Raw genomic sequence first — 20,708 nt, 5'->3', positions numbered from 1 at the left:
GTAATGGCATTTTACTCTGTTTTTAAATCTAAGGCTGATTGTACACTCAGAAAGTTGTCGGTTTTGGTCTAAAATGTTCTCTGACAGGATTTATTTGCCGGTACTTGAACATACAGCTCACTGTAAACACTTCATTGGATTTGATGTTTCCTTTTTTAAATACATTTGTGTACGTCTAATTAAACAGCTCGTATATGCTAGACGCTTTATGGGCTAGTAAATCATGCCATTTGGATATTACTCATTCTCCATGACTCCCTTCATCCGTAAATTGGATCAGTGACAGTAAAGAATATTGCTGTCACCATAGTTGACAGCTCATTTGAACCATCCATCCAGTGCTCATCAGACTGCACAGGATTACATCATGAGCAGTAATTTGGGCTGTCACACGCATCACAGCACTGACCTTGAAGCCTGTTTAGATGCTCCCACTTAGCTTTAATGACAGAATATTGACCCATTAGAGTAGCCCTTAGTGTGGTCATGTGTGTCTGTGCTGTGAGTCAATGATTAATACTCTGCCTCTAGCACAACACTCAGTTTTTCAGTCTGAGGATGTGATGCTACACAGATATCTGTGAGCATTGTTTAGGACACAATGTGTTCATGTTGGGTCATTTTTTTGCTCTGATGTGCATCCAGTATATTAGACGTATTTTGACCTTTTTCACAGGAAAGTTTGAGATGTTACTTGATGAATAACAGTTGGGAGAACCTATAAAAATTGACAGTGAAAGATTCATGACAGCCTGACTAAATATAAGGGATTTAATTAAAAATGTATAGAAATACCGTGCTTGCCGTGTTTAGAGGTCAGATGCTGGAATACAACCTCAGCACATGCAACACAGGGGAGTTCATCAGTTAATGAAAGCTGTGCAATAAGCTGTGGAAAAAGGATCTGCCCAGTGTGAATCCAAGTATCCAGTCACCTGCATCAGTTCTGCTCTCTCTTCTCTGAGAGATGGGGTCAACAGGAGCTAGTGACTCTAGATGTCTCACAACTGACAGATGTGTTTGCAGCAGCTGTAAGACTAAGATCTGATCATGAAAGTGGTGTAGAAAACAAACAAACTGCAAGCTGTAAATGTTCCAAAAAAACAATACATGGAAAGCACGGCGTGTGGCGTAGCGGTACAGCGAGTGACCCATATACGGAGGCTTCAGTCCTTTTTGTTTTGTGAAGTTTGAGCTCAAAATAACATGCAAATCTGATTTTTTCTGAGAATCTACATACTCTATCTAAACAATCATGTTAATAATTATGTTTTTCAAATGGGACTGATAATTCTGGCCTTCCTTTGCTGCTGGCTGAGTAAAACCTGGGTCGATTGCAACAAAATGTATTTTTTGGAATCTGTAAGCTCTCTGCTTACAGCAGACATGCTGGTTGTGTGTGTAGAAGCTGTGTGGTGAACAGCTGAGTCTGACTTTTGTGCTTACGTCATTTTGTGTAGTTTATTTTCTGATTCAACTGCCTTTTTGTTTTTTTTCAACTCTTTTTGGTGTTTCTAGAAATTGTTTGCTTTAGGCCAAGATTCTACTTTTGCTGTGGATACCACATACAGGGGTTGGACAATGAAACTGAAACACCTGTCATTTTAGTGTGGGAGGTTTCATGGCTAAATTGGACCAGCCTGGTAACCAGTCTTCATTGATTGCACATTGCACCAGTAAGAGCAGAGTGTGAAGGTTCAATTAGCAGGGTAAGAGCACAGTTTTGCACAAAATATTGAAATGCACACAACATTATGGGTGACATACCAGAGTTCAAAAGAGGACAAATTGTTGGTGCACGTCTTGCTGGCGCATCTGTGACCAAGACAGCAAGTCTTTGTGATGTATCAAGAGCCACGGTATCCAGGGTAATGTCAGCATACCACCAAGAAGGACGAACCACATCCAACAGGATTAACTGTGGACGCAAGAGGAAGCTGTCTGAAAGGGATGTTTGGGTGCTAACCCGGATTGTATCCAAAAAACATAAAACCACGGCTGCCCAAATCACGGCAGAATTAAATGTGCACCTCAACTCTCCTGTTTCCACCAGAACTGTCCGTCGGGAGCTCCACAGGGTCAATATACACGGCCGGGCTGCTATAGCCAAACCTTTGGTCACTCATGCCAATGCCAAACGTCGGTTTCAATGGTGCAAGGAGCGCAAATCTTGGTCTGTGGACAATGTGAAACATGTATTGTTCTCTGATGAGTCCACCTTTACTGTTTTCCCCACATCCGGGAGAGTTACGGTGTGGAGAAGCCCCAAAGAAGTGTACCACCCAGACTGTTGCATGTCCAGAGTGAAGCATGGGGGTGGATCAGTGATGGTTTGGGCTGCCATATCATGGCAGTCCCTTGGCCCAATACTTGTGCTAGATGGGCGCATCACTGCCAAGGACTACCGAACCATTCTTGAGGACCATGTGCATCCAATGGTCCAAACATTGTATCCTGAAGGCGGTGCCGTGTATCAGGATGACAATGCACCAATAGACACAGCAAGACTGGTGAAAGATTGGTTTGATGAACATGAAAGTGAAGTTGAACATCTCCCATGGCCTGCACAGTCACCAGATCTAAATATTATTGAGCCACTTTGGGGTGTTTTGGAGGAGCGAGTCAGGAAACGTTTTCCTCCACCAGTATCACGTAGTGACCTGGCCACTATCCTGCAAGAGGAATGGCTTAAAATCCCTCTGACCACTGTGCAGGACTTTTATATGTCATTCCCAAGACGAATTGACGCTGTATTGGCCCCAAAAGGAGGCCCTACACCATACTAATAAATTATTGTGCTCTAAAACCAGGTGTTTCAGTTTCATTGTCCAACCCCTGTATGTCTATGTTTAACTAATGGAACTTGCAGTAAAGAAAGTAGAAGAAAACAAGAGTTAAATTCTTCCCCCAGTACTGGGGGTTGGTGCTTAAGAGGTTAATGCAGCTGTTCAAGGCCCGACCCTGGAGATTTGTGCTGGATGTCTTCCCCCTTTCTCCCTGCCTACTTTCAACAAATAAAGGCCACTAGTGCCGCAAAAAAATCTTTAATGTTAAAAGTAAGGAGTTAATCATGCATTTCCACACTTTACTCCCCATTCACTACCTGAAGGATGTTTCAAATGACCCCACCCACATTTTCATTTAAAGCTTATTCATTTTCAGGTTCACACAAAATGTAAATTTACAAGCAAGTTATTTTGTTCCTTGGACAGGTTGATGGTCCCCAGTAAACCAAGCCAAAAAAAAACAAAAAACATAACACTTAAATTTATAGTTCTAGTGTTTTGAAAGTGCTTCAGTTTGCCAATAAACATGTTTTAGGAGTTTTGTTTTGGTATCGATTGTTCCAGGTATTACATGCTTCATGTGATGTATTTAGTCAAAAAAGTACTTTCCACAGACGTCTCCTGTACCTGACCTGTGTGTGCCACTTAATGAATTCAGTGGGGCTGGACCCTGAAACTGTCAGAATAGTTAATATTGTCAGGCCAGGACTTTCAGAACTTGTATTTCATGGGCTTCAGGGTAGTCTGACAGGCTGATGCCCAGTTTGTGAAGCAGCAAGTCAATGAAAACATGACTAACAGTTTTCTAATGTATCAGAAGTGTGCCAGATTCAATTGTATGATGCTTGAAGTCAAGTTACAGGTTACAAGTTACACCTACAGGTCCTTCTCAAAATATTAGCATATTGTGATAAAGTTCATTATTTTCCATAATGTCATGATGAAAATTTAACATTCATATATTTTAGATTCATTGCACACTAACTGAAATATTTCAGGTCTTTTATTGTCTTAATATGGATGATTTTGGCATACAGCTCATGAAAACCCCAAATTCCTATCTCACAAAATTAGCATATTTCATCCGACCAATAAAAGAAAAGTGTTTTTAATACAAAAAACGTCAACCTTCAAATAATCATGTACAGTTATGCACTCAATACTTGGTCGGGAATCCTTTTGCAGAAATGACTGCTTCAATGCGGCGTGGCATGGAGGCAATCACCCTGTGGCACTGCTGAGGTCTTATGGAGGCCCAGGATGCTTCGATAGCGGCCTTTAGCTCATCCAGAGTGTTGGGTCTTGAGTCTCTCAACGTTCTCTTCACAATATCCCACAGATTCTCTTTGGGGTTCAGGTCAGGAGAGTTGGCAGGCCAATTGAGCACAGTGATACCATGGTCAGTAAACCATTTACCAGTGGTTTTGGCACTGTGAGCAGGTGCCAGGTCGTGCTGAAAAATGAAATCTTCATCTCCATAAAGCTTTTCAGCAGATGGAAGCATGAAGTGCTCCAAAATCTCCTGATAGCTAGCTGCATTGACCCTGCCCTTGATAAAACACAGTGGACCAACACCAGCAGCTGACACGGCACCCCAGACCATCACTGACTGTGGGTACTTGACACTGGACTTCTGGCATTTTGGCATTTCCTTCTCCCCAGTCTTCCTCCAGACTCTGGCACCTTGATTTCCGAATGACATGCAGAATTTGCTTTCATCCGAAAAAAGTACTTTGGACCACTGAGCAACAGTCCAGTGCTGCTTCTCTGTAGCCCAGGTCTGGGGAATGCGGCACCTGTAACCCATTTCCTGCACACGCCTGTGCACGGTGGCTCTGGATGTTTCTACTCCAGACTCAGTCCACTGCTTCCGCAGGTCCCCCAAGGTCTGGAATCGGCCCTTCTCCACAATCTTCCTCAGGGTCCCGTCACCTCTTCTCGTTGTGCAGCGTTTTCTGCCACACTTTTTCCTTCCCACAGACTTCCCACTGAGGTGCCTTGATACAGCACTCTGGGAACAGCCTATTCGTTCAGAAATTTCTTTCTGTGTCTTACCCTCTTGCTTGAGGGTGTCAATAGTGGCCTTCTGGACAGCAGTCAGGTCGGCAGTCTTACCCATGATTGGGGTTTTGAGTGATGAACCAGGCTGGGAGTTTTAAAGGCCTCAGGAATCTTTTGCAGGTGTTTAGAGTTAACTCGTTGATTCAGATGATTAGGTTCATAGCTCGTTTAGAGACCCTTTTAATGATATGCTAATTTTGTGAGATAGGAATTTTGGGTTTTCATGAGCTGTATGCCAAAATCATCCGTATTAAGACAATAAAAGACCTGAAATATTTCAGTTAGTGTGCAATGAATCTAAAATATATGAATGTTACATTTTCATCATGACATTATGGAAAATAATTAACTTTATCACAATATGCTAATTTTTTGAGAAGGACCTGTAGATTTAAATAGTTGTACTATTCGCACCTGCACCAAAATACCTGTGAATCTCTGCAAACCTGAGTCTGGACCTAAAAATATGTACATCCCTGAATATATTTTTATAGATCTGAATTTGTGTGTGGTTACCAATCTGGTCAACTGCTTTAAGGTGAGGTCATTTTAAATGTGAATGGCAATTAAAGTCCCTGTTTCAAGTGTGTTTGACTGTTGGAGGCACCTGAAATAAGACAGACATCAGAGTGAAATGACAGTCCATTTTATTGTTTCAGAACACAGCAGGCTACAAGCAACCAGCGCCTCACTACTTTACCCCTTAGTAACAGCAGACCAATAGGAGCAGATCTCCAACCCTTGTCCTTACAGACACTCCACTCCCACCCAGCTTGGTCAACTAACCCCCCTTTGGAACAGCTGGGACACATCAGTGTCCTCCTTTTAAAGCAAGAAAATAGCTCAATATTTGGACCATGATTTCCAATTCATGTTTTTTTTTTTTATACAAAAGCTACACAATGTTACACTTCATCATTAGAATACAATTCAACTGATTACCTTTAGTGTTTCGACACCATTTAAAATCTCACCCAGTTCTTTCGGATGGAGCATCACCATAAAAAAAAAAAAAAAAAGTAACACTAAGACTTAAAACACAAGGGACTAGAAAAAAAGGTGAGTATCATAATGCAGAAAAATGAAAATGCAGGCTTGGTTCAGTTTGTACCATTACAGACTTAAAGTAAAACAACCAAAAATATTAAAACTGAAAAACAAAATACATAAAAAAGGCTGTTGGGAAAAAAAAAAAAAAAAAACAGTCTGAGATCAAAATCTGTCAGGATTAAAGTCAGCCTTCAATGAAGCTGAGAGACCAGAACCGGACCGCACTAAAATCTACTTTGTCCCAATGGAGTTCCTTTAGACAGGAAACTGCTTGCTGTTGTTGAGTCATCTTCAGGCACTTTCTGAAACCCCGCCTCCTCCATATGGGCGAATCACGATGCAGGTTCATCCAGATCACATGATACAGCTGGAACGAGAGAAGAAAAAGCGTTAAGAGGGAAGTGGAAGGAGACGGTACTGAGATTACAAAGGACCACACACAGAGATCAAACACCACATCACAGCTTCAGAACAGGAGCAGTCTGGACATGCAACAGCCAGTATTCTCCTCCTCCAACCATTAATCTAGGATCCTACTCACTGTGCTTCCACATTGCATCTTTGCTAAGAAGTCTTGGAGAAGTGGAATGAGTAGTGGGTCTTACCTAGTAGAAAGTGTAGTGTAATGTTGGTCTTGGTATTTACAGGTCGGTATCGAACCAGGCCAGTTGGTTTGAGTCACCAGGTGGAAGGCCCTCTATCAGCTCAGGGGCGTGTCCCAGGTCAGGCAGCCCTTCTACCGGTGGGTAGTCCTGGCCTGGGTGGTGACCTCCACCCAGATCATGGTCCATCATGGGCTCCATACCCATGGTGTCCCCTGCATAACCCCCAGAGTGGAAGGGACGGTAACTTGGGTCTAGCAAAGCAGGGAGTGGGTGGAGGAGAAGCAGGGGAAGCAAAGCAGTTGTTAGAAGCATGTTAAAAACCACACAGTCACACAGTAGTTTAATCATTTTAATGTAACACTGCACAGCAACACAGCACACGCTTCATCCTCCAGCAGACCTAACCATGGCTCAGTTCACATGTGGATTTCAGCCAGATTTATCTTTTCAGTACACTTTGTGCAGCAGTGGTTGGCTGTTAAGTTCACAACCTTCAGTCTGGAAGCCATCTGTGCTGGAGGAAGGAGCAATGAAAAAGAAAAAATGGCAATCGCTGAATCTAACCTACTGATCAGTAAAAGCAGCTGAGTTATCCAGCAATTAGAATCATAGTGTTTAGCAGGGAGGACCCAGTTACAGATGTCCAAGTATACCAAGGTTTTAAAAAGGTTAAAATATTAAAACCACAAACATTTCTGTCATACTGTTTGTAGTGGAGTGACTGAAATGTACTTTCATTATATGGAGTATAGAGTAGCGTAGCTCAGCCTCCATCTGTTACTGCACACTGCCAGTTAGCTGGCTGAGGGTATGGTACTTTGAATATGTCCACAGCCACAGTTTTATAAGCTCTCCATGCCTACTCCATACTTAAAAAGGTTCACTGATCTTCAGTTATTTTTATAATTGATTCTACATATTCAATAACACTTGTGATTTAGAGATGGAGCTCATACTGACAATATTTTAACGTATGAATAGAGGGGGGCCAGACTTTAAGTGTGCTATGAAAAACAGCAGAGGGGACAGCTGCCCTGCTTGTCTCAGCCCCACAGCTCTGTGACATGTTTGTGCCTCGTTTTATGTGAATGTGTTTCAGAAGCAGAAATCTGAGAAGGCAACTTACCATCTTGTCTGTAGCCAAGGGGTTCTCCCTGTGCTACGATGTCCAAACCCAGGTCTCCAGTCTGCGGAACAAATAAAAAGCATGAGTGGAGAGGTGGCAGTTTTAATACCTTCATGTAGAGTCTTGCCAACATTCAACCACCTTCAGTATGAAAGATGACTATGACAGGAATAAAAATGCATTATACCTCATTCCAGGACATTGCTTCTGTCCTGAACAGTGAGCTGGTGAGTTCTACAGACAGGCGCTTCTTGTAGTCTTGAGGTTTGTCCTCTGACATACGGAACAAAACTGCTGCTGCATATGTTGCTGGGGAAGGATATGAGGTTTGGCATCAGGTTTTCAACTTTAAAAGCCCTCAAGAGCTGCTGTAGTTTTAATGAATAAAACACTATAGTTCCTAAGGCTCCGTATGTTTACGAATCTTTTTCTATTAACTTTGTATAGAATAGTTAGTTATCAGTTTAAAATGCATGCCAACTGAAATAAATAGGCATTCCTTCTGTACATACCAACTCCTTCATTGCGGCTGTGCAGCAGCTCTGTGAGAGGGGCACTGGCTCCCTCTGCCTCGATGGCCTCAGCGACTTCTTTGTCCTGGGCCAGCTCACAGAGGACGCCTGCTGCTACACGCTGGATGTTCTCAATTGGAGAATACAACAGCTGCACAGAGAGAAACTCATGGTTAAGTTTATCATTTGTTGAAGCTCATAATTTCCTGTAGCAATATATTGCTTTCAACATTTCTAACACATTTAAATACAAATAGCAAAGCAAAGGAACTCAGCAAAAGACATGCCTGTACAAAGAGTGGAATGGTGTTGAGACCTCTGATGACCACTCTGTTGTGGAGATCTCTAGCCAGGATATGAAGTGCCCCTGTGCAGCCCTCCACTATCTCCTCCATACGCACTCCCTCCTGGGAACACAAACACTTGATCAGTAATAGTTCATGTGAGCGCCAGCTGTTTGTTAAATTCATCACACCATCCACAGGCTGTTGAAACTCTGATGATCTCTTTGTGCATGTGCAAGAGCTTGTGGAGGATCCTCCTCCATAGGTAAGCCATTTGGCCTAAGGGCACCATGCTGCAGTTCTTACACGGCAGTGGCTACATGCGTTTATCCGAGCACTGCGTAACCATTTCAGTCAGGGTGGGTGGTGCGCTTACCACAAACTGCTGCTGTGTGCCTCCCATGCTTGTGCGTCTCTGTGTGTCTTGGTGGGCTCTGACCAGCAGCTGGACCAGTCTGGGGATGGCCCCCTGCTCCCTCAAGGGGGCATGGTTGGCAGGGCACAGGGCCAGGTTACGAATCAGACCAACTGTAGCCTGATGGAAAAGAACATAGTACATTTATGGTATAGGCTTTCAACTGAGCACCATTGCAGTATTAACTAAGAACCAAAGTTTAATGGATTTAATTTTCCATTTGTGAAATTTTGCATCATACAAAAGATCTTTAACCAAAAACAACGTCCAGAGACATACATCTGGAAAGTGCTTAGTCCTGTGTTTAACAGTACAAATTAACAGCCCAGGTCTGTGCATGGGTACCTTGATGAGCGGCCAGTGTGAAGGCGGATGCAGTAATTTGACAACCACAGGCAAGCCGTAGTGCAGCCGCACAGCATTCTGGGCCATCTCAGCGTCCTGATGTCGAGATGTGAGATGGCGCAGGGCACAGATGGCTGGCTCTGTGATGTCTTCTCTGTCCCCAGCCCGAAGCACTGTGCGAACCAACGCCTCGATACCTCCAACCTGCAAGGGCCACACAGCGCAACACATTGATAACCATAAGCAGAACACAGGGTTCCTACCTACATACTCCTCGTTTATAGGGCAGAGATTTGGATTTCGTTATTTTAAGATGAAATCTTGAAGTCAATAGCAGTGTTAATATATCGTAGTGATGAGTTCTCAAACCAGTTTTATACACCGTTTATTAAATTCTCTCAAGTCTTGCTCTCGAACTTAATTTGTCTAGCATTCATTGTCTCCCTGTTGGGATATTATGATCTTGAGCTCGGTTTTATTGCCTCCTTATCCTGAAGAGATTACAGGGTCGTTTATACAACATTGCTATCACTTTATTATGTATAGATGATACTTGAGCTCATCTTATCACAAGGTTTTATTACACTAAAGTAACTTTCTCAACATGTTTTTTTTGCGACGACAGCTTCAGTTTGTCCTTAACGTTAAATGACCAAACCTGGAGTTTTGTTTTATTAAAACAGGCCGATATATTCATTTTAACCCAGAAATCATGACATCGGCTTTGTTTCTCAAAATATCCATTTACTGAAATCATAAAATATAAAAAATCCCACCAAAGCAGGTAGTTTTTATCTTTGTTTCCTGTCTCCGTTATGTGCCATATTCCTGGAAATTAGTGACTTTTGTTTGACTAATTTCCTTTGATTTTATTCCGATTATCATGCTCTGGAAAATGAAACATTGGAAACAAATGTCATTCTGTACTTACCCAGGAATAGAACATGTTGCTTTTAACTGTAGGAACCCTGATATGTGACTGCCTGCAGTTTAATAAATAATAATATGTATATAAGGAAACTAAAAAGGAATCTCACCTGGCAGACCATCATCTTGTTCTTGTAGTTGTTACAGGTCAGATTGGAAAGGATCCCAGCAGCACAGGTCACCACATTAATGTCATCACTGCCAAGCAGCTGAACCAGAGTTCCCAGTAGACCTTCCATCCCCTCCTGTAAAGCAAACAAGACAACTTAATATGGCTCAGTGCTGTGAACTCCAGATAGATTTAAACAAATCTCATTTTCTAATTGCTGCCAGGTGGAGTTGACCTCACCTGTTTGGTGGCAGCATCTGATAAGTTCCTGAGGGTCCAGAGACAGTTCTGGACCAGTCTCTGGCTTGGATCTGTCAGGTGAAGACCCAGAGCCTGCATACCCCCTGAACAGACACACAGAGTGTTATATATGGAACGCCAGCGGCTGTAAACGCATTTAACGTAGACGGTTGAGTGCATAGTTTCTTCATGCTAAAAGCACATACCAGCTTCAACAATGGCAGGTTTGTTACTGGAGCACACAGACAGAACTTTAAGGACACGGCTTGTGGTCCACAGGAGCTTCTCATAAGTGTAGGTCCTCATGATGTTGACCAGTGCTTGGGGACCACCACTCGCCAGAATAATCAACTACAAGAACAAACAAACCAAATAGGTTAGAGAGTTTTGGCCCCTAATTGTCCACTGGGCTTTAGTGATTGTTTTTTGTACATGTAGCTAATGAACAGGTTTCCCACTATGACCCCATCCTCACCTTGCTTTCCTGGTTTCCGTAGGCCAGTATCTGCAGACAGTCAGTGGTGATGGCCAGGAACTTAACATTGGTTTTGCTGAGCAGAGCCACCATCTTCTGTAGACCACCAGCTAAACGAACAGCCATCTTGGCTCCTTCTTGGTGCAGCAGGAGGTTGTGGAGGGTAGTGATTGCGTAAAACAGGACAGAATCCACTGGGGAACTGTTGAGAAGAACACTGTTAGCTTACCCAAACAACTAGAGATATTTCCACCAGGCTCACTGCAAGGTTCCCACTTTGTTATAATTCATCTCATAAAGCAAAGCAGGACCGATCTGCCAAAACCAAGAAAGTCTGATTTCTGCCCACCCAAAAGAACTTAGTTGTTTCTCTGTTCCACAAAACTGCAGACAGAAACTACAGGACATTAAGTAAAAACAAGTTGCCATCCTTCCTCCACATACCCGAGCATTTTTACAAGAGCTGGTATTCCTCCAGACTTAAAGATAGCCAGCAGTCCCTCTCTGTGATGGGAAAGATTGTGCAGAGTTCCTGCTGTGCAGCGGGCGGTCTCCACATCGTTTGTGTTCTGCATGGTCCTGACAATTGCAGAGACCATCTGAGGAGAGCGCATGATGGCATGACGAGAAGCTTCTTTCTTTGAAAGCTGGTGGACCATCACTGCTGCTTTGTTAACTACCACCTGGATGGAAGATGGAATATGTCATTCAGGTAACAGAAAGAAAAAAAAATATATATGATCTTATCCAAAATGTCTTCAGATAATCACCTGGTCCTCATCATTGAGTAGTTTGGTGAGTTCTGGTATGGCTCTGGTTGCGAGCTCAGCATCATCTTGATAGTTGATCAGATTGACCACGGCATGTTTGAGCATCTGTGATGGCTCTGCCAGCCTCTGGACATTAGTAGGGTTTGCAGCATCGTACTGTGTGGAGGGGATCTGAATGCCCTCCTCAAGAGTCTCTGGGAACATGGCTGCACGCACCCGCTGAGCACGCGTCATGGCGTACTGACCATCTATGTCTAAAACAGAGAGAAGCGATGTCAGTCAACTAAAGCTGACCTTTTTTTCAAATCCTCCATCAGAACTGTAAACAGAGGTATAACATACCTTGTACTTGCTCTTGGGAGAAGTTCTGGGTGAAGCCCTGCTCCCACTCATACATGACCTGGTTGTTGTCGAGATCATCTTCCTCTGGATTGCCTTTCCCACTGAGGGAGGGAGCAGTTGTGGTGGCCCCTGAATGAATACCTGAATCCAGGTAGGACTGCTGCTGCCAGTGACTGACAGCTGCCTTGCGGTCCGGCTCCATAGCCATATCCAGTTCCATCAGATCAGCTGAGAAGACACACGGGGGAGAAGAAGTGGATCCGACCAATTTTAGTGACAAACATGTCGGTTCCATTAACAGTGGAGCATAGCTACTGCAATTAATTTGTTTCTTCTTTACACTTTATTAAAATTGATTTACTAGGAAAGAATTCCTGACATTTGATCACATCTAGCTAAACTGTCAAACTGAAGCCAACTTTACTGAAGACACAAATAAACACGCCCCTGAACCCAAACCACTTACCCTGGGAAGCCATGTTCCTTTCTCAAACCACGCCCAACACAGCTTCCTGATCTGTAGAGGGGAAAAAGACAAATTGTTTCATGCATTTTTACTTTTATCTACTTTATGATTGACACACAACATCACTCAGAGATCAAAGAGGAAAGCCCTGAAAGAACAGCTGAAATTAATGATTTTAGTTTAAAGGAAATGGCCCAGACGGGACATTCTAGTCTTTCTTTTCCTATTTGCCTCCTCCCTTTCCTTGGTTTCCTCTTCCCATTTCAGACAGATATGCAAACAGTCTCAGCTCGCACACAAAAGCCTCCATTAAGTGTAGCAGCTACCAGCGATTTTAGTGAGGAAGGACGAGGGAAGTGCAGCACTGGGTGGAGAGAGGAGGAAGAGGGAGGGAGGAGGGCGCTCGCATTCCTGAGCTGGCTTTGAAGCTAAAACCACACTGTTGGAAAGTAAATACTGGCAATGGCAGGAGAGGTAGAGCAAGCAAAGGGGATTAATTTAGAAGGAAAATGGGCCAAACTGAAAAAGGGCCATTTTCAATTCATACTGAAAGATAAATGTTATGACAGAAACAGAAGTTGGGATAGAAAATGCCTACAAAGGTCTCTGTCAAAATAAAAAACAGGTTGTGTAGCCATGGGGTTCATTTATGTGAAAATAAATTTAACAGTAAATAGGAAAAGAAATTCATCCTCATCCTAGTTTGAACCTCCTCTAAAACTAAAGAGGAACCATAAGGGAGACTAAAGAAAACAAACCTTAAACCCATTAATGACAACAATCATGACATTTCCTACAGTAAACTAAAACAAACACAATCCAGTCCAAATCCCAAATAAAGTGACCGAGTTTCCATCTTTTCACACGTTTCTCCACAGGCTCGTCAGGGTCATGTAAATGAGGTCACATCAGAGATGAGCGCAATCTAGTAGCAGATTAAAAAACAAAAAACTGGATGGTTTTGGTGCCAACTACAAACAGCAATACAAATCAAGAATCTGACTCATTCCATTGTATAGGTGTTACATCATTGTGTGATCCACTGGTCTATGTAACAAGAACCAAAACATCAGATTGGCTAATCCACCCTTCATACCTGCAACTTTGCTGGCCAAATGTTTTAACTTTTTTTTTTTTTATGGAATCTCTGAAAACCCAAATTATGAGAATAAATTGGATGCTAAAGCCTTTACTAAACAAAACAATTCTTAGGTTTCTCCTTTTTTATTATAATGCTTTTAAACAAGTTTAGCATTTGTGGCAACTATGCACAATTGTTAGAATAATTTCTATGACACTTTCATAAGAAAATGAGCATTTAATATTTAGAAAAACTGGTGTATTGTGAGGGGATTCCCATTATCCTTTCTCCTCCTGACCAATAACTTACAACTACTTCATAAATGTGACAAATATCCCTGTGATGCTATTGCTGATACTACTAGCAATAAAAAAAGAACTGCTTGAAATCTTTATTGGCTTTTCAAGTTAAAAAAAACAGAGCAGATGTGGGATCATGTGATGAGACCAAACCAGAAGAACTTGTGATTAAGAGGGGTTGTGATTGACACTGGGAAATTACCACACCAGCAATGGACCAAATGACAATGTGTGAAGTTTTTTCCCAGTTTGAATTTTAAACCCATCAATTAACACCACAACATTTTGACCCCAACAATGCATGTCAATCTTATGTGAAATGTCACAGTAATGACCAAAATGGCAAGATGTTCACAATAGGGGTGTGGGGGGGGGGGGGGGGGGGGGGGGAATAAAATATAAAACCCCTCTAGTTTTCCCCTGTAACAGTTCAAGGTCTAAAACGTCTCACAATGTTGTGTCCTGGGTCTACCAGGAGCCAGAGGTTTTTAAAAAGTGGGTTCTTGGTCCCACATTTCAAAAACCACGGCTTTTAGGTCTATTAGTCTCTTTAATTTGCCCTTAGGTAGAGGGTGTGTGAGCATTGTTGTTTGCCCTGTGGAGGAATGGCAACCTGTCCATTGGGGCGACCCCACATCTCTCCCAACAGGTTTTACATGCTCTACTTTAACACCTGATTCAGATGATTGCAGTTCAGGAAAAGCCTGTTAATCAGCCAGCTGCATGGATAGAACTACTTATTAACCTCATTTGCTATTTCAAAAATTGTTAACTTCCATTTCCACTAAATCAATTTTAAGTTTGAAGGCACTTGTAAGCTCGGGTGTTGATGCGCACAGAGAGCTACGGTTATTGGGCAAGCTTTAAGAAATATCAAAACTGAGAACAGCACAAAAGGAAAAAAGATATTCCATTTTGTCTTGCAATGGTTACACAGACAAAAAGAAAAACACCCCATCGTCTGTAGAAAGGTGTGATATCTAAACTATTTAAAAGCAGTTACTGCGTTTTACTGTTTGAAGCAGCAGCACTCCTTTTCCTCCAGTACATCTGCCTCTGGAACTGGTGACCAATGCTGGCAGACCTAATTTCCCTAATCTACCCTGTATCTGAGCTAACAGATCGACAACTACAGTAATATTACATCCGTTTGGTCAAAAAGCCCTGTGCTGGTTCCATTTCAGAGCAATGCTGTTGAAATGTGTTGTAAATACATCTTAGCATAATAACAGCACAGCAATGTTGCACATACAACAGCATCCTTTGTCTACTGTTTTAGCTTTCCATTCTGGCAAAAAGAGTGTGGCTTTAATCATTTGAAAACCGCCAAGAGCTTGCTTCAATTAATTGAGTCTGGTCGCCCTTTTGTGCAAGCACAAAATCCAAGACAATTTTAACCAAAACACAACTTACAATCACAGCTGCAGTGGGATGAAGAACCATCACTAAAAGCATGATTAAATGTTAATAGAATAGTGCACACTGAGAAGCTTATTGTCCTGAGGAGCTCACAGCAAGTTCAATAAAACAGAAATGATGCAGCTACAAACAGCTATCACATGGTTTTGAAGGTCTAAATTATTTTTAATGAGATGCCAGAAAGTGTCCCAGAGTATTGCAACCCTGCCCCTCCCCCACTAGTTGCTGCACACTGCTACTCATTCTGGCTGGAAGATGTTTTCCCTAACAGAGAAAATACTAATAGGACTATGTGTCCTTTTGTGAAAGATAGTCAAGGCGTGGAAACTAAAAGAGTGCCACTCATCAATCTCATCGGTTTTAAAACTGGTTGGCAAGCTACTAGCAAGTTGCTTTACTTAAAACTGTTTGCCAATCGGATAGTATTATACATTTGTTTTAAATCTGTTCTAATACCAAGGGATGTTATACCAGGTTAACCCTAGACAGAGCTAAGATTTAAAAGACAAAAAAAAAACAGGAAGTAGAGCAAAGTTGCAAAACTTTAGTGGGATATTATGATTGTTCGTATATGTGAATGACTCTATGGAGCCACCATAGCTTAGCTAGCTGGTTGACTAAAACACATGAATCCTGAATCATGCTCTCAGAAGACAACTGCTGTTTCTACCAACGAACTCAAATTTGCTGTTCACACGCCATCCTCCCAGCACTGCTGGCCTGCCCTCTTATAACCCAACACAGCCCTAACAAGAGCCACATGTCTTATACATGTCTGGATGCAAATCAAACATACAATCAAAGTACACAGTGGAATAATTTGCGATTCATGCTGGTGGTTAAGCGGTTCTTTTCATCTGGCTTTGAAAACCAAGTTTCTTTTTTTTTTTTATGAGCAAAGAGAAAATTCTGGCTCCCGACTGAGAAATGTTCAGTCAAACGCTGAACTCAATGGCTAACTTCTTACTGCAAGACTTCTTACTATAGAGTTAGCAGCCCGGCCACAAAAATCTGAACGTTGGGTTTCTTTAAATCCATGCGTGAAATCCAATCTGTAGAGTCGTGCCTAGTGCAGTTAAAAGCAGATAATTACAACCAGATGCCAGAAGTAGTTCAAATGTGTATCTGACAACTCTGGACAAATTCCAACATTGGGATCTTGGGACTGCAAAGCAAAAGCTAGATGTCAAATGTAAAACAGGAAGAAAGAAAAATGTTGGCAGTGTGTGTTTGTTGTAACCTAAACAACTAGGTAGAGAACAGTCAGTCTAGACCCAGAGCTTAATGTAAAGTGTTACAAAATCAGTTGCTATAAGATCCAACCAGAACACATTCTCGTTCTTAACAAAATGCTAAAGAAGCTCCTCGTCAGTAAACTGAAGCCGGGCTACATTCAAGCAAGCTTTGGGTAAATTACCCCAGGCTAAATTACATTTCTGTCCATTTGGCCTGCAGACATTTGTGGCTAAATTTACACTTTCCTCACACGTAGGTCTAATATATATATATATATATATATATATATATATATACATATATACACACATGTGATTATTTTCTAGGGGGGAAAATGCAATACTTAAGTTTAAAAAAATGCATTTGAGAGCAGGATTAGAAAGGAGTTAAATCCATCTGCCTTTTACGGAGCCCATTTGCTTTCTTCTGGAAAAACACAGGGAGTCAATACATCCAGATGAGTAAATGAGCCAAAGTAACTATTATTGGCAATGGCAGAGAGAAAAAGAAGCTGCCACAGGCTTAGCAGGCTAAAGTGCAGGGTCAGCAGCACTCAGTACTGGCTGCCAAACACCACAATGAACCAAATGCCTGCAGCCGCTGCAATCTTATTTTGTGTCTCAACTGCAAAATGCTGCATAGCTGTGGAGACAGGACAGACGCCAACGGGACTCGCATAATCAATTTCAGATGGGATAGGATTTCCATTGGAGTTTACACACATGTATTGATTGCTTTGTTTTTACTTTCTTGCCATTTATTCCTCAGAAGTCTGCCTCTGAACTGAGTGGTAAAAACTAATCACTGTCTAAATCTAGACAAGAGGAAACAGGAAACCCAACATTGTTCCGATAATAACGAGACCACTGGAAAGGTGGATTGTCTCAAAACATACCACCTACATTTCCGTCTGAAAAATGTCTGTGCATCATCAAAAAAAAAAAAGAAATTTGCCGACGAGATAGAAAGTTTTGTCGGGTTTTTTTTATTCCATTGTGCAACTTGGTCGGGGATTTCTCTGATGAGCCGCATAAACAAAGGAACAAGTTCTTTTCAAAAGACTAAATAAAATAGACAAAATGAAATACAAAGGAAAAACTGGAGTCCAATTTAAAACAAACAATTAATGCACTTAACAGCGTTGTAGGAAACACTGCAAGCTATTCTACTGTCCTTAGTGTTCTGTGTATGTTCAAATCGTCAAACACAACAAAAAGACACTTTTATATTTCTAAATGAGGACATTGTGTCGTCTTCCCTTTACTTCAGTAACTCCCCTTGTGCCTAACCCTGACCTTTAACCCCAACCATTACCACCTACCTTCCTAACTGTGACTTAAATTCGCACTACAGCTCAATCTAACCCTAAAACGGATGGTCCGCCACATTAGAACAGAGGTTTTATCTCTAAAGGTCCATCACATGTAAGTTAAATTATCAACATAGTTCTCACACACACACACACACACAGGGACAGACACAAATTCACCCCTTTGCCAATCGATACCCCATTTCATACCAGGCTTTTCCCCCCCCATTTCTTAACACTTTAATCACACACAAAAAAAAAACGAAAACCACTACAAAAAAAAAAAACTCATATCACTTAAAATTCTCTGTATTTTAATGAATTATTCAGAATGGTTATAAAGGGGTCAAATTTCATGTTTAATTTTATTTTACTGCAATCCATTTTCAGAAAACGTTGCATACCTTATTTCCAATTTTGATCCAAATACCAGCTTGACTTACTCAATACGACCTCCTGCCGGCAGATATTTATTGTAGTCACAATTTTATTTCCCAAACAGAAGACTTCGAGTAGATTTAGAAAGTTATTTTAAATCAAAATCAAAGCAGGTACGAAACGTCCCGTGGCAGGCGGTTCCATTAGAAGCCTAAATCGGAAGGTACGAAACTATCGAAGCTCTAAAAAGCACGAAATGGCGAATTAACCAGAACCCTATTCATGCCTTGAAATATTTACTAAAACGCCACCAATATACACCCGAACAATACACACGCCGCCCCGCCTCTTCGCCACAGCTGCCCCCGACTTTCTGCCCCAACACCAGCGACTCAAATTTCACACTCAGGCTCCTCCTCGTCTTCCTCCCGAAGCACATCGGCTCGGAGGAATTTTGTCGGTCTTTGTGTAAAAGGAGGAAAGAAAAAAAAAACACACACACACACACGCTGACCCACGACTTACAATCACACTAAAAAACAAAAACAAAACAAACAAACAAAAAAAACTACTACAAAAACTTCGGTGCATCTATAAAACACATAAAACATAATGTTACCGTTCCGTACAGTTCACGGTCTCACTAACTTCCAACTTAGGATAAGACGTTTGCGTTAACTTCAATATTATTCACAAATTTGCTTTCTGTTTGTTCACATCGATAAAATGTAACCGTGCGAGTTAAAAGTGAACTTCCCCGTGGTATCCTCGCCCCCTCCAGTAGTTTTTGTTACGCAAAAACAGCTGAAAAACTAAGGCGAAGCTCAAAAAGCCCAAACATGAGTCACAATGGAGGAATGCGGCCAACGGTTCGTAAGCTAATAGGCTAACGCGTACCAATGTTAACTACTTAAATAAACCCTTTAAACGAATTATCAACGTTTTCCACTATTCCTGTTTTTCGTTTCTGAATTAGGCGAAAGACAATAAAATCCAAACGTTTCTATGTATTGGTTGGGAAACAACCAAACTGTCCATTTACAAACATTAGGTCGGCGAATATTTTAAAAATCAGCCTTAGCCCAAAAGGTGATGGCTGGAACATCCCAAATATCTGCCGTAAAAGCAGCTGACTCGCAGGCTGCCGCAGCTCCATCCCCGGCCGGTCGGCCCGCAGACACACACACACACACACACACACAGACAGACAGACACAAACACACAACAACCGTTTCCACTCCCGCTGGCGTTCACACAAACCCGGGTATGGAAAAGGAGAAAAACGGAGGAAAGCCGATAGTTTTGAATGTTGAAGCCTACCCTTGTCAATAAGACAAATCCGTCCACTTGGGTTCCGGAGAGTAAAAACCAGTTGGAAAAGGAAAAAGGAAAACTCGAGGAAAATGTTCAGTGCAGCGTCAGCGGGGAGCCCTCATCCACTCCCTCACAGACAGCCTCAAACAGCAGGCACTGACCCAGCCACAACAGTAGAGACTGGGAAATGTAAGATGGCGGCGGACTTATATAGACCGGAGAACACCCTCATCTTACCCATATCCTGCCGAGCTGGCTAATAAAATAGAAACTAAAATCACAAATCGTTTTTTAATATTCATATATCGCTTACTGGTTCTCTATAAATTACCCTATGACAATAAATAAATTATTTGACAGGAATAAATACCACATTTTATGGAACTTGCATTGGTAGGAGTGGAGTAGGGATACACAATGAAATGAAGTTCCAGCTCCCCCAAAACGGAAACCCGATCTCCCTTCCAGGAGTAATCTTGGTTTGTAACTAAATTATTTCAAAAATGAAATTATAATTTTATTCAACAATGCAAACCTAGACTTTTACTAAACGAGAGAACATAATAATGGCATTTATACTAGTCTTTCCCTACCTGAAATGGAAAGAAAAATATAGTTTAAAAAGTTTTTTTTCAAAGGTCCACAAAATTGGGTTGGATTGAAAAGAAAGGCACCATAAATGTCTTGAACCTGGGTGTTTTTTCCCAAACCTTTTACCTTGTGATCCTCAAAATAACTGCTCAAAAGAGTGTCTCACTATCAATTGAGTATACAGTTATTAAAAGTCAGTTAAAAAGGGGTGAAATCACAAAACTAACAGACTTGGCAGCCAAGACATAGTTTTTTTTACAATCCATAAGTGCCTAACCCCAACTTTGGCAACTAGTGGCGTAGAAAGATATTACTACTTGTGTTTAAAACTAACAATACAGAATATAGTAGTGGTCAGACAGCCATTTAAACTCATTCACAGTGCAATAAAATACACTCAAAAATTGTTTGTTTATTGTTTATTTGTTAACGATTCACTCTGGTAAACTCACAGATATTCGATATTCAACTGATAAATGTCTGTGACAATCAGAAGCAGGCTTTGTTTTTCTCACAACTTGTTCCTTAGAAAAAAATAAAGCATTCTGATTATTTCTGCAGGCAATAT

The 20,708-nt window shown here is 41.6% G+C and overlaps 1 protein-coding gene across 2 annotated transcripts; it reads right to left on the bottom strand.

Moving 5' to 3' along the window:
- Nucleotides 1-5,477: 5,477 nt before the first annotated feature.
- Nucleotides 5,478-19,735, bottom strand: ctnnb1 (catenin (cadherin-associated protein), beta 1). 2 transcript variants are annotated; one of them, XM_047360950.1, is made up of 17 exons: nucleotides 19,556-19,735; nucleotides 12,514-12,564; nucleotides 12,048-12,275; nucleotides 11,706-11,959; nucleotides 11,380-11,618; nucleotides 10,936-11,137; nucleotides 10,667-10,811; nucleotides 10,461-10,564; nucleotides 10,222-10,356; nucleotides 9,185-9,388; nucleotides 8,801-8,959; nucleotides 8,428-8,547; nucleotides 8,141-8,291; nucleotides 7,816-7,937; nucleotides 7,629-7,689; nucleotides 6,503-6,753; nucleotides 5,478-6,264 (listed from the first exon to the last, which is right to left on the bottom strand). In XM_047360950.1, exons 2-16 carry the CDS (start codon nucleotides 12,524-12,526, stop codon nucleotides 6,539-6,541), a joined length of 2,352 nt encoding a protein of 783 aa, XP_047216906.1. In that variant the 5' UTR covers nucleotides 12,527-12,564; nucleotides 19,556-19,735; the 3' UTR covers nucleotides 5,478-6,264; nucleotides 6,503-6,538. The 2 variants fall into 2 exon arrangements, with proteins under 2 accessions (XP_047216906.1, XP_047216908.1); XM_047360952.1 differs by lacking the exon at nucleotides 6,503-6,753.
- Between the last annotated feature and the right edge of the window lie 973 nt (nucleotides 19,736-20,708).

Source organism: Girardinichthys multiradiatus, chromosome 3 (genome assembly GCF_021462225.1).
Source record: "Girardinichthys multiradiatus isolate DD_20200921_A chromosome 3, DD_fGirMul_XY1, whole genome shotgun sequence".
Lineage (NCBI taxonomy): Eukaryota > Metazoa > Chordata > Actinopteri > Cyprinodontiformes > Goodeidae > Girardinichthys > Girardinichthys multiradiatus.
Note: the sequence above shows the minus strand (reverse complement) of the source record. Positions and strands in the feature narration are given on the sequence as shown.

What these genes read in the sequence shown, in the direction of transcription:
- ctnnb1 (XM_047360950.1), bottom strand. An exon ending in TACTCAATGATGAGGACCAG is followed by an intron (nt 11,619 to 11,705) that starts GTGATTATCTGA and finishes TCTTCCATCCAG; the next exon opens with GTGGTAGTTAACAAAGCAGC. An exon ending in CAGATGCTGCCACCAAACAG is followed by an intron (nt 10,357 to 10,460) that starts GTGAGGTCAACT and finishes TTTGCTTTACAG; the next exon opens with GAGGGGATGGAAGGTCTACT.